The sequence below is a fragment of the Physella acuta genome, unplaced genomic scaffold (genome assembly GCF_028476545.2).
Source record: "Physella acuta isolate Inbredline_101_S28 unplaced genomic scaffold, ASM2847654v3 ptg000979l, whole genome shotgun sequence".
NCBI lineage: Eukaryota > Metazoa > Mollusca > Gastropoda > Physidae > Physella > Physella acuta.
Genome location: NW_026732496.1, coordinates 551444 through 566580, shown reverse-complemented (window position 1 = coordinate 566580; position 15137 = coordinate 551444). Strand labels below are relative to the sequence as shown.

Here is a 15137-nt window from a genome sequence, read left to right as displayed (position 1 = left end):
ATTAATGCATAAAGGACAGGCAGACAGAAAAAAAAAATCTTTCAGATGCGGCATATTGATTATAGATAGGGGTCGGCGTGGTCGAGTCGGTAAAGCTCATGGTTGCTAAACCGAAAAGTCTCGAGTGTTGGAGGCGGGGGGTCGAGTCGGCAAAAGCTCATGGTTGATAAATTCGAACAAAGTCTCGAGTTCAAACCCACTGGCAGATAAATCTCGATCCCCTTCAACACTAATAATTAAGAACGAAGAAGAAGAAGAAGAAGATTATAGATAAATTAGAGCAGTGGCGTAGCGAGGTCGGGTGTCACCTGGTGCGGAACTTAATGGAAAAAAATTATATGTACATATATATATATATATATATATATATATATATATATATATATATATATATATATATATATATATATATATAAATATATATATATATATATATATATATATATATATATATATATATATATATATATATATATATATATATAGGCTATATATATATATATATATATTATATATTATATATATATATATAGGCCTATATATATATATAAAGGCCTAATACATATATATATATATATATATATATATATATATATATATATATATATATATATATATATATATATATATATATATATATATGTATAGGCCTATATATATATATATATATATATATATATATATATATATATATATATATATATATATATATATATATATATATATATATATATATATATATATAAGTTTGTTTTTTCGTAATATAGCTCAAATTAAGGCGCCGGTTAGTCGAGGTCAGTTTTGACCCTCTCTTCGTAGACTACTGCGGCCAATCGGCACCGTTCCCTATGTTCTATTGCCCCAAGGCAGAAGCCCGTCAAATTTTAAGCGCCTGTGGCGCCATTAGTGCCCTATCGGGCACCCGATCATTTTGCTTTATATATCTATATAGTATGTGTATACGCTTGTGTATATGTATTCACATTTTTTTTCTGGATGTATTTAATTTTTTACCCCCCTCCTCCCCCCCCCCCCCCCCCCCCCCCCCCACCCCATACATGGATTAACACATAAGTTATTACGATTCTCAAGCAAATTGTCTACACAGGCATATTTTGCAACGTTGAGTTAATGTAACTTCCCCCACTCACCCCCCTCTCCCCACCCCACGCCACACCCCCCACAGCGATTGCTTTAAACTGTGTTCAGATAATACTAACAATTTTTATCTATAGTCGGTTATAAATACAGCTTGATGTAGCGTGTTTTCTCTATCATTAGCAGGTTAACGTCATGGTGTCATCCCCTCCCCCCCCCCTGTCGGGATTTGTCAACGTTGCTCTTAAAAGACTATTTAACTCACTCTAATTAATCACTTAATTAAGTGGAATTATCATTTTTCTTTATATCTTTTGCTATTTTGTGCCTTGGTGTCACCCCACTAAATGGTGTCATCCCCCCCCCAAAGAAAGTCTACAGCCCCCCCCCCCCCCGAAAATTTCAAGTGCCCCCCCCCCCCCCCGGAGAAAAAAGTCTGGAAGAAATACTGATTAATAGTACTTTATAGATTCACATGCGTTTTTGAGAAATCGGAAATAGCGTATACAATTTTTTTTTTTACCACGATCGAATTACAACGCAGTGTTTCTTCCAGACTTTTTTTCTCCGGGGGGGGGGGGGGGGGGCGGACACTGGTAAAAGTATATGTTTTCTCTTGTTTTCTATATAAAGTCCATTTCGTTCGGGGGGGGGGGGGGGGATCTGGAAGAAAGTCTGATTACACGCTGAGCTGTTTTTACGGTTTTTTAAAAATACAATTTAATCTATATATTTAGCATGCAAGTTAATGTTCGTTGTATAGGTAAGTATTTTGGTGTTAAATTTATACTTATAAGGGGTCATCCACAGTGGCGGATTAAGGGGGGTGCTGAGGGGGCTGCAGCTAGGGGCCCCCGATTTTTGGGGGGCCCCCAAATTTCCTTTTTCAATCATATTAAATTTCCCTTTAAAGTGAAAGTTTTTTTTTACTATAAAAGCAAATGTTTTTAATATTTGAATCACAAGTTTATTTCAATTTTTGATCAAAATATCAAACTCTAGCACATACTTAAGTATAAATACCAGCCCGGACAGCGTTTGCTTATGACAATAAATTGGGTTCATTTAAGAGATAAAAACACAAACAGCTGTCAAATTCTGACACATAAATGACACGAATCTGGTGTGAACACTGTATGATTTAAACTTTTAAAAACATTTATAGGCCTTTACTTTTAGTGAACGTTAATATCGGGTTTACAGGCCAGGGATGGCGTTCTTTAAAAGGACGCCTGTGGAAATTCTATTTTTTGTGGGCCTCATAAATGGATGACACCTCAGATGATGGAGGTGTGGTTTTTGTTTATGCTTATACCGTGCTTACTGTTTTAGTTAGGCCTAGTTTAACCTCGTAGACCGTCCCTGAGTCCACCCAACTCTGATGGGTACCTAACTCATGTTAGGGAAAGTAAAGACGGCTGGGCATAGTGCTGACCACACTATCTCTTCGTATGCCGAGGTCACAGAAACAAGTGAACTCTACTTCACTTGCCCCATAGACCGTCAGGTTTGAAAGGGAAACTTTACTTTACTATACTAGTTTAACCTCTGTGTGTTACTAATAATTTCCTACATAGAGTGGTTTGAAATTCTCTTTTTGCATCTGCAAGTAAACAAGTGCCAACAGTCTTTATCGTCTGCTCTGTAACGACATTATAATATTCTCATGGATATTTATATTTGTTCAATGTTAGTCTGCATTTCTAGCTTTCTCACGCCCAATATAAATACTTGAATGACAGTTCAAAAACTATCGTTATAATAGATTGACGACAGAAGCCTGTGGTTGTATATAACACGTTTAATTGGGTCTAACTACCTCATGATGGTAACACCAGAGAGGACGGAAGGAAGTAGACAAGGGACATCACTCAAGATAACAATATTATAAATATAACTAATACAGAAGAGTGAGTTCCCTTGACCTCACAATTATTTCAATCTATTACATCCCTTTACCCTTAGAACACAATAACACATCTCTCAATAGAATAATTGATAGTATCCTAAAATCACCAATTATATTGTAACATGAACACTATGGTAGATTACATCCTTACAAACAATGCACAATATGCTACAACATAATCAAGATACAAAACAATGATGTCAAAGTCCTTTTGACCTTTAAAATCATAGGTCTAACTTATTTGGGACTTTGATTGTCCTGCTTGACCTTCTCAGTGGCTTTTGATTTGGTGACTCAATATTCTGACCATCTGGATTCTCTATCTCAGGAGGTCTAGGATTTAAATCATTAACTCCAGAATTTACATTTTCTGACTCCAGACAACTTGGTTCACTCATATCAACAGAACTTGGTTGTGGAACACTGAGTTGGTGTGAACTGTTCAGATTTGGTGGGATTGACAGATTCACACTTATTATCTGCACAAGTTATTTTTAACTTTATAAGGCACAGGTCCTGTATATTGAACAATTTGACCTGGTATCCATTTTTCCTTTCTCCCATAACTTCTTAGATACACATTCTTATTAACACCAAATTCTCTTTCAATGAATGTTTGTCATGATTTAATGGAACTATTTTTGAATTGGCATCTGAAAGTATTATGCTATTATTCAGATCCTTAATTGACATAGATTTCTTTGATTGATCAATTTCCTCAGGTAATCTGATAGTGCTTTTTCGTAACCAAACATACTGTTTAAAAGTAATATCCTGGACAATATCACTTTGCAACTGTGATCCAGTATTTGAAGTGGGTGTATTCAATGGCAAAAATCTTTTTTCTTTTCTTTTGATGTTACCCTTTTAGTTTCTTTTAGTTTCTGTAAGTGCTAATGATGTTAGCAAAGTTGTTTGATGATCACATTCCTTCTTACTAATGTATTTTCTTTAAAACATTTGAAATTGCTATATCACCATAATCATTTATTAAGTTACAAATACTTTGTTTAGGCAACTCTGACTGATAATGGACTGCATCTTCTCCATCTTTTATATTATCTTCACAAAGGGTTTTAATTTCTTATTTTATATGGCCTTAAGTCATCATTCACAGACTCTTCAGGCCAACCATTCTTACAGTACTCATATACTTTTATTAAGCACTCATCTTTTTGTGTTTCTCTTTTAATATCATTCACATTTATATTGGAGTTATCCATGATAGTGAAGAGAACAAATACATCTTCTGGTACATAGTTCAGGCTTTGGTTTTTTAAAGGTAATCTACTAAGACTATCTGCACTATTCTCAGATCCAGGTTTGTATTTCAATTCATAATTGTATGCAGTTAGTGTGATAGCCCATCTTTGAATTCTTGGTGAGGCATGCTCAGGTAGGGTTTTGTTTTCTCCAAATAAACCTAGCAATGGTTTATGATCTGTAAAGATGGTGAACTTCCTACCAAACAGAAACTTATGAAATTTCTTAACACCAAAAATGATGCCTAAGCCTTCCCTATCTAACTGAGAATAATTTTTCTCAGCCTGGTTCAAAGATCTACTGGCAAAAGCAATGGGTCTGTCACCCTTCTCATCCATGTGGGACAAGACTGCTCCTACACCATCTGGTGAAGCATCACATGTTAATATAAGTCTTTTCCCTGGGTCATAGTGAGTTAGTAAGGTGTCAGAAGACAAAGCCTCTTTTGCTGTATTAAAAGCAGTATCTTGTTGTTTACCCCAGTGCCAAGTTGCATTTTTCTGTAGCAGCTTGTACAGTGGTGATAGTTTACCAGACAGATTTCCTATGAACTTTGCATAGTAATTTATCAAGCCCAAAAAAGCTCTTAGTTGTTGGGTATTTTCAGGTTTGGGTGCTTCTTTAATGGCTTTTGTTTTCTCAGGTTGAGGTCTGATGCCTTGTTTGCTCAATATATAACCAAGAAAACTAATTTCTGTCAACATGAATTGACATTTATCTTTGTTTATCTTTAAACCTTTTTCACCAACAATTTTTAATACTTTATCAAGTGTTTTAAGATGTTCAGTGTCATTCTTACCAGTTATGTACACATTGTCAAAGTACACACAAACATTTGGAATGTCCTTAAAAATACTGTCCATGACAGCTTGGAAAATTCCAGGGCTAGATGATATGCCAAAACATAGTCTTTCATATTGGTAGAGTCCTTTATGTGTGTTTATTGTCGTATAGACTTTTGAATCTGGATGCAGTTCTAGTTGAGTGTAAGCATGACTAAAGTCTAATTCAGTGAATTTGTCTCCTCCTGCCAAATTCAAAGAGATTTCCTCAATGTTAGGTATAGGGTACCTATTTAGCTCTATTTGCTTATTCAATGTAGCTTTGTAATCTCCACAAATTCTTATAGAACCATCCTTCTTTAACACTGGCACAATGGGAGACGCCCAATCGGAATAGTCTACCTTCTTTATAATGCCATTAGATTCCAATCTACTTAGCTCATTTTCAATTTTATTCCTCATTGCATAAGGTGGAACTCTAGCTTTGCAGTATCTTGGATTTGTATCTTTAATGCTTAACTTCACTGTTCTATCATTTAGTAATCCTGAATTACCAAAAACACATTTATTTTCAGATATAACTTTATCTAGTGAAGTAAGACCAGATTCTTTTACATTCTTCAATGAACAAATACTCTCCCAATTTAACTTAAGATCACTTAACCAGTTCCTACCTAGTAATGGCGGTCCATTTCCTTCAACCACAAGAAGAGGAAGTTTAACACTTTGACCATTATAACTTACATGAACCATACACTCTCCTATTACCGGAACATTGTCACCAGTGTATGTTGTTAGACACTTGTGACACGGCTGTAGAGGCACTGATCCTCCAGTGACAGCGTCAAAATCTTTCTTTGTTATGACTGTTAGAGATGCTCCAGTGTCAAGTTGGAAGCTGATGCTCTTACCGTTGATATTAACTAGTACACTGATGGGAGCATGACTTATTGATTTCACAGAGAACAGGTTGAAATCCGGCTGCGAATCAGTTTGAGCATTTTCACAGGTAGAGTGGTTCATTGGTTGGGTTAGGTAGTCTTGGTGAGAGTTAACATAGTGCTGCTTTTGGTTGCGGTACTGTCTTGACTGGCTAGATTTAGCAACAGACGAAGACTTTGCAAAGCAGGCCTTGGCAATGTGACCTTGCTTACCGCACTTATAACAAGTTGCTAACTTGAACTTGCACCGATGAGATGCATGGGGACCTTTGCATCGATGACATTTTTGATAATTATTACTAGATTTAGATCTAGGATTTGAACGAGCAGGCTGTTTAGCATAAGTTGGAATGCTCTGATGGGGTTGATGTTTATTGACTAACCTGCTGTTTACTGCATGGATCTCTGAAGGTGCTAAAGATCTCGCCGCATCTGATGACTGCTGGAATGAAGTTGCAAGTTGTATTGCTTTTTCTAATGTTAGATCTGACTCGAGCAGCAACTTTCTTTGAATATCAGGGCTGTTTACACCTGTCACAAACTTTTCACATAATCTGTCAGACAGCGTTTCTCCGAATTCACAGAATCTACTTAAATGACGTAAAGCAGCAACATATTCTGATATTGACTCGTTTGGTTGACGAGTCCTACTGTCAAATCTAGCTCGACATAAAAACTTTGATGGGGTAGGCGCATGGTGGTCTGTTAGCAATTTGCTCAGCTCGTTAAAGCTCTTGGTAGTTAGACTGGCTGGTGCGCATAAGTCTTTTAGTAGCCTAAATTGTTGAGGCCCTATGACTGTTAACAAAACAGCTCTCTTTTTGGCTTCTATCGTCACGTCGTTAGCTTCTAGGTAAAAGCTTAACCTCTCTAGGTAATCTTGAATGATTTCATCATTCGCATCAAATTGATTTATTTGGCCATACAGCGCCATAATTCTAGAAATAATTAGCTAATAAGCTCTAGCAAACCTCTTTTTTGCGTAATTAGGTGCTCTTTCTAGTAGATGTTTATCCTTCGTCGCCAGTTATAATAGATTGACGACAGAAGCCTGTGGTTGTATATAACACGTTTAATTGGGTCTAACTACCTCATGATGGTAACACCAGAGAGGACGGAAGGAAGTAGACAAGGGACATCACTCAAGATAACAATATTATAAATATAACTAATACAGAAGAGTGAGTTCCCTTGACCTCACAATTATTTCAATCTATTACAATCGTGACACGGATATGCTGGCTCAGGAGTTTCACTCCAATTAGCCAGGGAGGTCAACTCCAACTAACTGTCAAATAATGGACTGAATCAGTCTCACGAAGATGTTGGTTTGTAACACTACATGTTGGTCGCTTATTCATCCGTAGGCTCTGACCAGGCTTTACTTCCCCCACCACCAGACGCAGGACATCGTCCTACCGTCTGGTACCCGGCTAGTTCGATGTTCAGAAGTCTAAAGCTTCTACATGCCTAAAGTAAACAGTCATATTTATTACTGCGCACTTAGCGGATGTATCTCGCCTCTCTGTATTTTGTTAGTGTGTGTGTGTGTCGTGGCAGTGGGTGGCTGGGTGGGGGCAACATATAATAGTGCTAAAACTGAGTACATATTGGTTAGATGTTAGGGGATCAGCGTGATTGAATCGGTAAAGCTCGTGGATGCTTAACAGAAATGTCTCGAGTTCAAACCCTAGGGCGGAGGAGGCTCGTTAGCTGGGGACAGCAACTCTTCTAGGAGAGACAACTCCAAAATCAAACAAATGCTGACTTGTAGTTTGTTCTTGGTTGGACAAAGGCTATGGAAACAAATTTAAAAAGAAAAGCAGGCTGAAATCAGAGTCAATGGCTCATAACCAGTTGACGCGTACACTTAATTTGGTTGGAGAGGATCCATTCCAACACTAAAATTAAGAACGAAAAACAAGAGAAGAAGAAGAAGGTTAGATGTCTGTATCCAATTTACCGCTTATTGAACACAATTGGCACCTTTTTAAAATTAGCAGTTTTGTAAATATCGGTGTCGAATGTTCCTATAAGTTATAATAAATAATCCATTAATATCTTGAATAGTATGCTGATTAGGATATATATATATATATATATATATATATATATATATATATATATATATATATATATATATATCAGGGCCCCCCAAAAAGTTTCAGCCCGGGGCCCCACCCAAGCTTAATCCGCCCCTGGTCATCCATAAATGACGTCACGCTTTTTTGGACGATTTTTACCTCCCCCCCCTCCCCTTCCCTCCGTTACACCTCGTCACAAAAAGCCAGACCCCCCTAAATGACGTCACACCTCAGCCTACAACCCCCCCCCCCCCTCAAAATTGCTGTTGAACTTTTCTTAAAACATCGATATTTTTCCAAAATCTTGTCATAACTTAGTCAACATGGAGTATTCTGATCAATTCCTATTACAATTGATTAAAATCGTTTTCTAAAACACGAAATAACGACTAAAACTCGTTTTTAACAAAGCTTTTGTATAATGCAAAAAAAGTGACGTCACACCATCTGAACCCCCCCCCCCCCCCCCATCACACACCGTCACAAAATTACGGACCCCCCTCCCCCCTACGAGTGTGACGTCATTTATGGACGACCCCTAAGTAGATTTACTTACAAAGTCCAACTTTTTGTGAGCTATTATTTTTTCTGGCTAGCTTCCAGTTGACTTTAAACTTTGAACTCAATAAGAGTGCAAAGCTTGTTTTATAAAAACCGAACTGGATGACGTCCGATGACCTCGTCAAATCTACAATGTAAACACTAGGCCTACGAGCTACTGGCCCACATTACAATGTGTCCAATTGTTTCCCCTTCGGCTCGGCTTCTCCTGATAGTGTAGTGTTGGCGTATCTGATTGGTGACTTGTGACGACTATACTTCTACTTCTTGTAATTTAAGACTAATCTACTCTTAACTCTTGATTACACGGGGTACCAATCTGCGTCGCAGACGACTGCGCAGGGGTCAAAGTTACAGTCCACTCACACCCCGGAAAATCTAGTAACTAGTAGCCTACACATATTCCTAATAAGGAGTGACACATTAAACAGCGAATTGATTCATTGAATCACAAACGTGTTTATCATTGTCGCGACTTTTATAATGCCACTCACCCAGTGTAAACTTCTACGGGGTCATAGAATGTGGAACTTAATAGGTCTACTAACAATAACAAGCCTTATTCAAACATGGTTAAAATACCATTAGTGTCTACTATTTAACTATCATATTGTTTGGTCTATTTATACAAATTATCACGTTAATTAATTATCGATCACGCTCTTGTAGGCCTGCCGTAATTCTTGAAATTTGGAAAAACTAAGATTACCGGCTGATACTCTTGTGACGACAGTGACAGCATGCATAGATTATTTCGCATTGAGTAGTGGACTTTAACTGTAGGGTTGAAATTGAATACTATGTTATAGACGAACATGTTTAGGTCTAGATCTATATACTATAAAGGATTACATTATTTAAGTTATTATCAAATAGGGGTGGCCTAAATCGCCAAGTTTCGACTTCTCAGAGAAAAGTGTCTAGTTTTTTTCCCTGCGTTTTTAAACCTGAGATAAGGGGTCGTCCATAAATGACGTCACACTCGTATGAGGGAGTGGGGGTCCGTAATTTTGTGACCGTCTGTGAAGAGGGGGATGGGGGGTTCAGATGGTTTGAGTCACGCCACACTTTTGCATTATAACAAAGCAATGTTAGAAAACGAGTTTTAGCCGCTATTTCGCGTTTTAGAAAACGGGATTAATAAATTGTAATAGAAATTGATTAAAATACTCCATGTTGACAGAGTTCAGACAAGATTTCGGAAAAATGTCGATGTTTCAAGAAAAATTCAACAGCGATTTGTGTGTGTGGGGGGGGGGGAGGGGTGTAGGCTGAGGTGTGACGTCCTTTTAGGGGGGTTCTGGCTTTTTGTGCCGATGTGTGATGGAGTGGAGGGGGAGGTAAAAATCATCCAAAAGAGCGTGACGTCATTTATGATTGACCCCCCTAAAGCCTGTCTACTTTTGATCATATAAAAAAAACAAAGTTAAGAAGTTCCATATTACCGTTGAATGAAAAGCTGAAATGTTATTATGGTTGATAAGTAGACCCACTGCGTGTCAGGAAAATGGAAAACAAAAAGGGCCTATCTAGATTGTTTCTGAAGTTACATGGGGACATGACACGAAAACTAATCTAATCAGGCTGTTGATTATTTTCAAAGGACTGAGCTTATTTGGAATTAACACGAAATATATAATACATATCAATTACGAACCGCATGTAGACTATAAAATGTTTTCTATCAGACTCTATATATAGCGAGAATCGTGTTTTCTGGCTTTAAGAATAATTTGGGGAAAAAATAAATCACTAAACAAAGCTCAACACCTTACCATTAGCCATAGGATAATTAACTGTGACGAAGGTGTTTTTAATACGAAAAAAAAACCAAACTAACCATATCACAAACCCAGCAAGAGAAAAATAAAAAAAATAAAAATACTAAAATATAAGAGTATAGCCATAACTAAAAACTCAGTAAGCCAACTTATACTATCAAATTTACAAAACAAAAAATTCTGGTGTCATTCCATCCATACACAAACACATTATCGGACACGGTACTATATACTTGACGAAAAACTTAGCATTGATTGATCAGTTTTCACGATACAAAGCATCGAGTGATCTCTCAAGATGCCATTTTCCAATGTGTAATCGCCCAAATCTCCCTTCGGGTAAACAATACGTTGTTTGCTCAAATGGCGTCAATTTGTGCACGCATTATATTAATCCAGTTACAATAAAAGCCTTGTTTTCTATTAAGTTTTGTTCTCTCTTTCCTAGCCACCATTACCCCATTCAAACGTAAATCTGTACTTAACCATTCAATTAACAGTTATGAATAAAACTTGAAAAATCATTGTTTTCACATAAAATCATCATTATAGTATAATTCCCACCAGAGGTCGGTGAATGACTTATCAGTTATTGAAACATGGGCATTTTAACGAATAACCATAATAAAACTAGTAACTAAATTCGATGCATTATATGTATTAGACTTTACCAAGTGCAGCTACGTTTCAATCAGTGTTTCTTCCAGACTTTTTTCTCCGGGGGGGGGGGGGGGGGGGGGGCACTTGAAATTTTCGGGGGGGGGGGGGCGGTAGACTTTCTTCGGGGGGGGGGGGGCAAAGCTCCACCCACCGAAGAGATGCCTGGAAGAAACTCTGGTTTCAATAAATAATGCATTTTATAAATGAATAGTCGATAACGCTTTTGTAATTATAACTAAAATAACTTAGAAAAAGTAATAACATTTTTCTAGAGTAATAATGCGAAATATAAATATTCAAGGGAAATACATTTGCCAACGCATGGCGATCAGCTTCTGCGCAGAACCTTTCCATCCGGGTAGTTTTCCTTTAGGTCCATAATGTATTTTTGTAATGGCGGTCAAGGTGGTTCTATGATTACTTGAAAAAAATAATGATTTGCCATCTGTGTTTTTGATTATTGTATTGTAATGTAAACGGATTTTACTGTTAATGTCAAAATGATGGATGATGTAAGTGTTGATAAAGTTAGAAAGGACATCCGAACCATTGAAATTGGTCAATTAAACAAAGAATCAAATCCAGCACCTCCTCCGTCTGCAGGAAAAACTGCCGTGGAATCAATCTCAAATTTTGGGCATGAAATGTCAGGAAGCGATGAAGATGAAGCTTCAGAAGTAAGATACGAATCGATTTAAAAAAAAATGCAAGCGTCCATACTATTATCGTACAACACTTACGTTTAAGCGACTAATCATAATCAATCATGTGTTCATGCTCCCTTGGTCTGTTCTTTTGGTATTATTTTTTAACTTCTCTTCAGTTAGTCAAAATTGCTAGATTCTAGACTAGGCCACTCAAGACAGAGCCAAATTGCTAACACTTTGCATTAAATGTTTAATCAATCTAGATTTGGAAAGTATATCTGGATCTTACATGAAATTGGTATAATTTCAGAAAAATTAGGGGGATTTTTTTGTAGCCTACCTGTGTCCAATGAAACAGAATCTTAATAAAGTGTTAAGTGTTAGGTCACACAGTGACAGTTACAGGTAGTTAACTAAATGCAGTTAAATACACACATGGCTTGCTTATGTCAATGCTAACAGTATCCTCAACCCTAGTCCTACCATTCTAACATTAAAATTGAGATTACAATACTTCTAACAACCTAACACACCTATTTTCGGAAGAATTTATTATTGGACATCGGTATCCTCAACCACCCAAAAAGAGGATACAAAGAAGGAAAATTGTGCCCTGAAAAGCTACAACTCAAACACCCGATTTAGTTAATATTCTTGCGAAATCTAAAATTTAGGCCTAGGCCTACTCAATTTTCAATTTAAACATGGTCACTGAATAACAAACATCCATATTTAATGCATAAGCACTAATTTTGAGGGTTTTAGCTATTTTAGATAAAATTACTTGATTTAAAATTTGTCTTTACAGCTATGGCATGACTTTTTCCAATACAACCATGTTATATCACCCTTGTGTTTGATGCTAAAGAAAACCACAAATTCGGTTTGACTTTTTAAGTGGCTACGCACCAGAGCTCACTAGTGATCAACAAATAGTGGTCACATTTTAAAAAAAAAAATTGTGGTTGTCATTTTCTTGGTCGGTCTTATAAAAAAATGGCTGACGATATTTGATTTATTTTTTCATAGACTGATAAACCTAATAATGCTTTACTATGGAAATCATATTTGTAATATGGAAATCGATATTTAAAAAGTTCTATTAGGTCTATTTTTAATAAAACCAAGTTTTAAATTTAGCCTTCATTCTCTAAAACAAATTTTGAAATGCTTTTCTGGCTTACATAGCCCTGCGACCTATACTTGGTTGTTATATCGTGATAAACCCGCCCCTTTGCTGGTGGTTAATATTTTTAAAAATAATTTTAAGAAGCTTACTGAAAGTAGGCTGAAAAAAATGGTCTTTTGTCCTTGTCACCGCCCAGCGTGGACGCCTTATTGTTAGCAACCAGGCCCGCCTCCATATTATCAAGCAATGCTATTAGTTGAATCTAGAATGTAGTACATTTTTTAGTTTACTAGCCTTTCTAGATATAGATCTAGTCACCTGTTGTCTTGCAGCAAGCTGGAAATTTTAATTGTCCTATTGAACATAGACTTTTTTAGCTAGTAGTAGACCCTTCTTAATTTGTAGGATGTTTCATTACAGTCACTATTTTAAATTAAACTATTTCTTAATAGGCCCTATAATTTACTTCATTGCAAAGTATAGACCTATCGATTATAAGCATTAAATTTAAAGCCGGAACTGACATAGGGTCTGAAATAATCGACTTTCAAAGAAATTTATATCATTACATGGCTAAAACTGGAAAAACTATATGGTCTTCATGTTTATTATGATTTCATTTGTACGTTTTGCAATGTTTTTTGCCTTTTAACAATTCAAAAATAATTTGTTTTTCAAAGCTGTATCATTGTTTATTTAGTGTGCATTATTTAAATGATGCAAATAACTTTTTAAAAATTAATTCCTCACAAAGATATAGCCTATATGATAAAGTAAAATATGCGTTAATAAAACCCAACTAAAAATAGAAAGTTTTGAAAAAAATATCATAGACTTCTAGGAATTATGAGACACAGTGGCCTAGCGTTAGATAATTAGAATGCAAACCCGTAAGTCTTGAGTTCGAATCTGGGTTCAAGTCAGTATGACGTCTCCGAGTCCACCCAGCTCTGATGGGTACCTAACTCACGTTATGGAAAGTAAAGGGGACTGGGCACATTGCTGACCACGCTATCCTTTCAAATGCAGATGTCACAGAAACAGGTGAACTCTACTTCACTTGCCTCATAGACCGTCAGGTTTGAAAGGGGAACTTTACTTTTCTCAGTATTTGAATTCTTTTATTGGATATATTTGTGAAAACCTTTTAGATTATTGATTTAAAGTTTTAATTACCCAAAGTTGTGTTGATCAAGAATGCCTCCTATAGAAAAGCCTGCAATTTTGCTAGTTACGCACTCATTTTCAGTTACTGTAAGTGAAATAATTATATTCAGCAGAAGTCAGCAATCCTTGGAGCTATGTCATTTACCCCAATAGTCTTCTAATATGTGTATCATGTTGTTAATAGCATGTCACTTCATTGTGGGGTCCATAGTAGGACTTGGTGGAATGTGATTTACACTAGTGTTTGATTATAGCGTAATTAAATTATGGAGATTTCTTAAAACAAGGCTCTTATTACTCTACTGGTATTAAGCTAACATAACTTGCTAATTTAAACCCTAGCATTGCCCCAATTACTGAAGTGCAGACACTGGTATTAAAAATACTCAAGATAGCATACAAATTCAGGCAGAAAATTAGAAGGGATGAGATCTAGATTAGGGACATTCAGCTATAAAAAATCCTTGACTTTATATATATATATTTTTTTGATTGAACATTTCATTTTTGTCTATATTAAAAATAAATTTGAATGTTTGTATAATTTAGTTTAAATTCAGGATAGCTGTAAATAAGTTTGAATTGAATAGCACTAAATAAAACTATACCTTGAATAGTGTAAACCACAGAGTCAATGTATAGTGAATGCCAATGTCTGTTATTGTTGTGCATAGGGTATGTGAGTTAACTTATTACCAACGAGCCGGCCCGCTGCATAACATACGCCGCTATTTAGTGGTTGTTTTTTCTACTTTTCAGTAATTCATAATTTGTGAATTCGACAGTACCAACGCTGACACTGAAAATATTTCTTTAAAACACTATAAGGTGTATAAGTAGCTCGTTAAGGACCATAACCACCCTCCTTTCTCTCTCTCCCCCCCCCCCCCCCCAAACGTTTAAAATCGTTTCAAACTAAATTATCTGCCCCTAATAGCCGTCACTAAACCTGACTCCACGAAGGTAAACAGCGTGAACCACAGCTCACTAAGACCATGTAGGGGTGGGGATGGTAGGGAGCGCGTTTACAGCTTGTTTTCTAGCGTCTCCCAGAAGAGAATTATATATATAGATATGTTTGTGGATTTAAAATTGACAGCCGCAAAAACATTTTT

General features: G+C 36.4%; 1 protein-coding gene across 3 annotated transcripts in view; it reads left to right on the top strand.

Moving 5' to 3' along the window:
• The first annotated feature begins 11442 nt into the window (after window positions 1-11442).
• LOC131954195 (ankyrin repeat domain-containing protein 17) overlaps window positions 11443-15137 on the top strand; it is a 30416-nt gene continuing 26721 nt past the window's right edge. For all 3 annotated transcript variants that reach the window (XM_059317739.1, XM_059317738.1, XM_059317736.1), the window contains exon 1: window positions 11443-11756. In XM_059317739.1, the coding sequence (XP_059173722.1) occupies window positions 11580-11756 (177 nt within the window). In that variant the 5' untranslated portion in view covers window positions 11443-11579. The remainder of the gene's footprint in view (window positions 11757-15137) is intronic.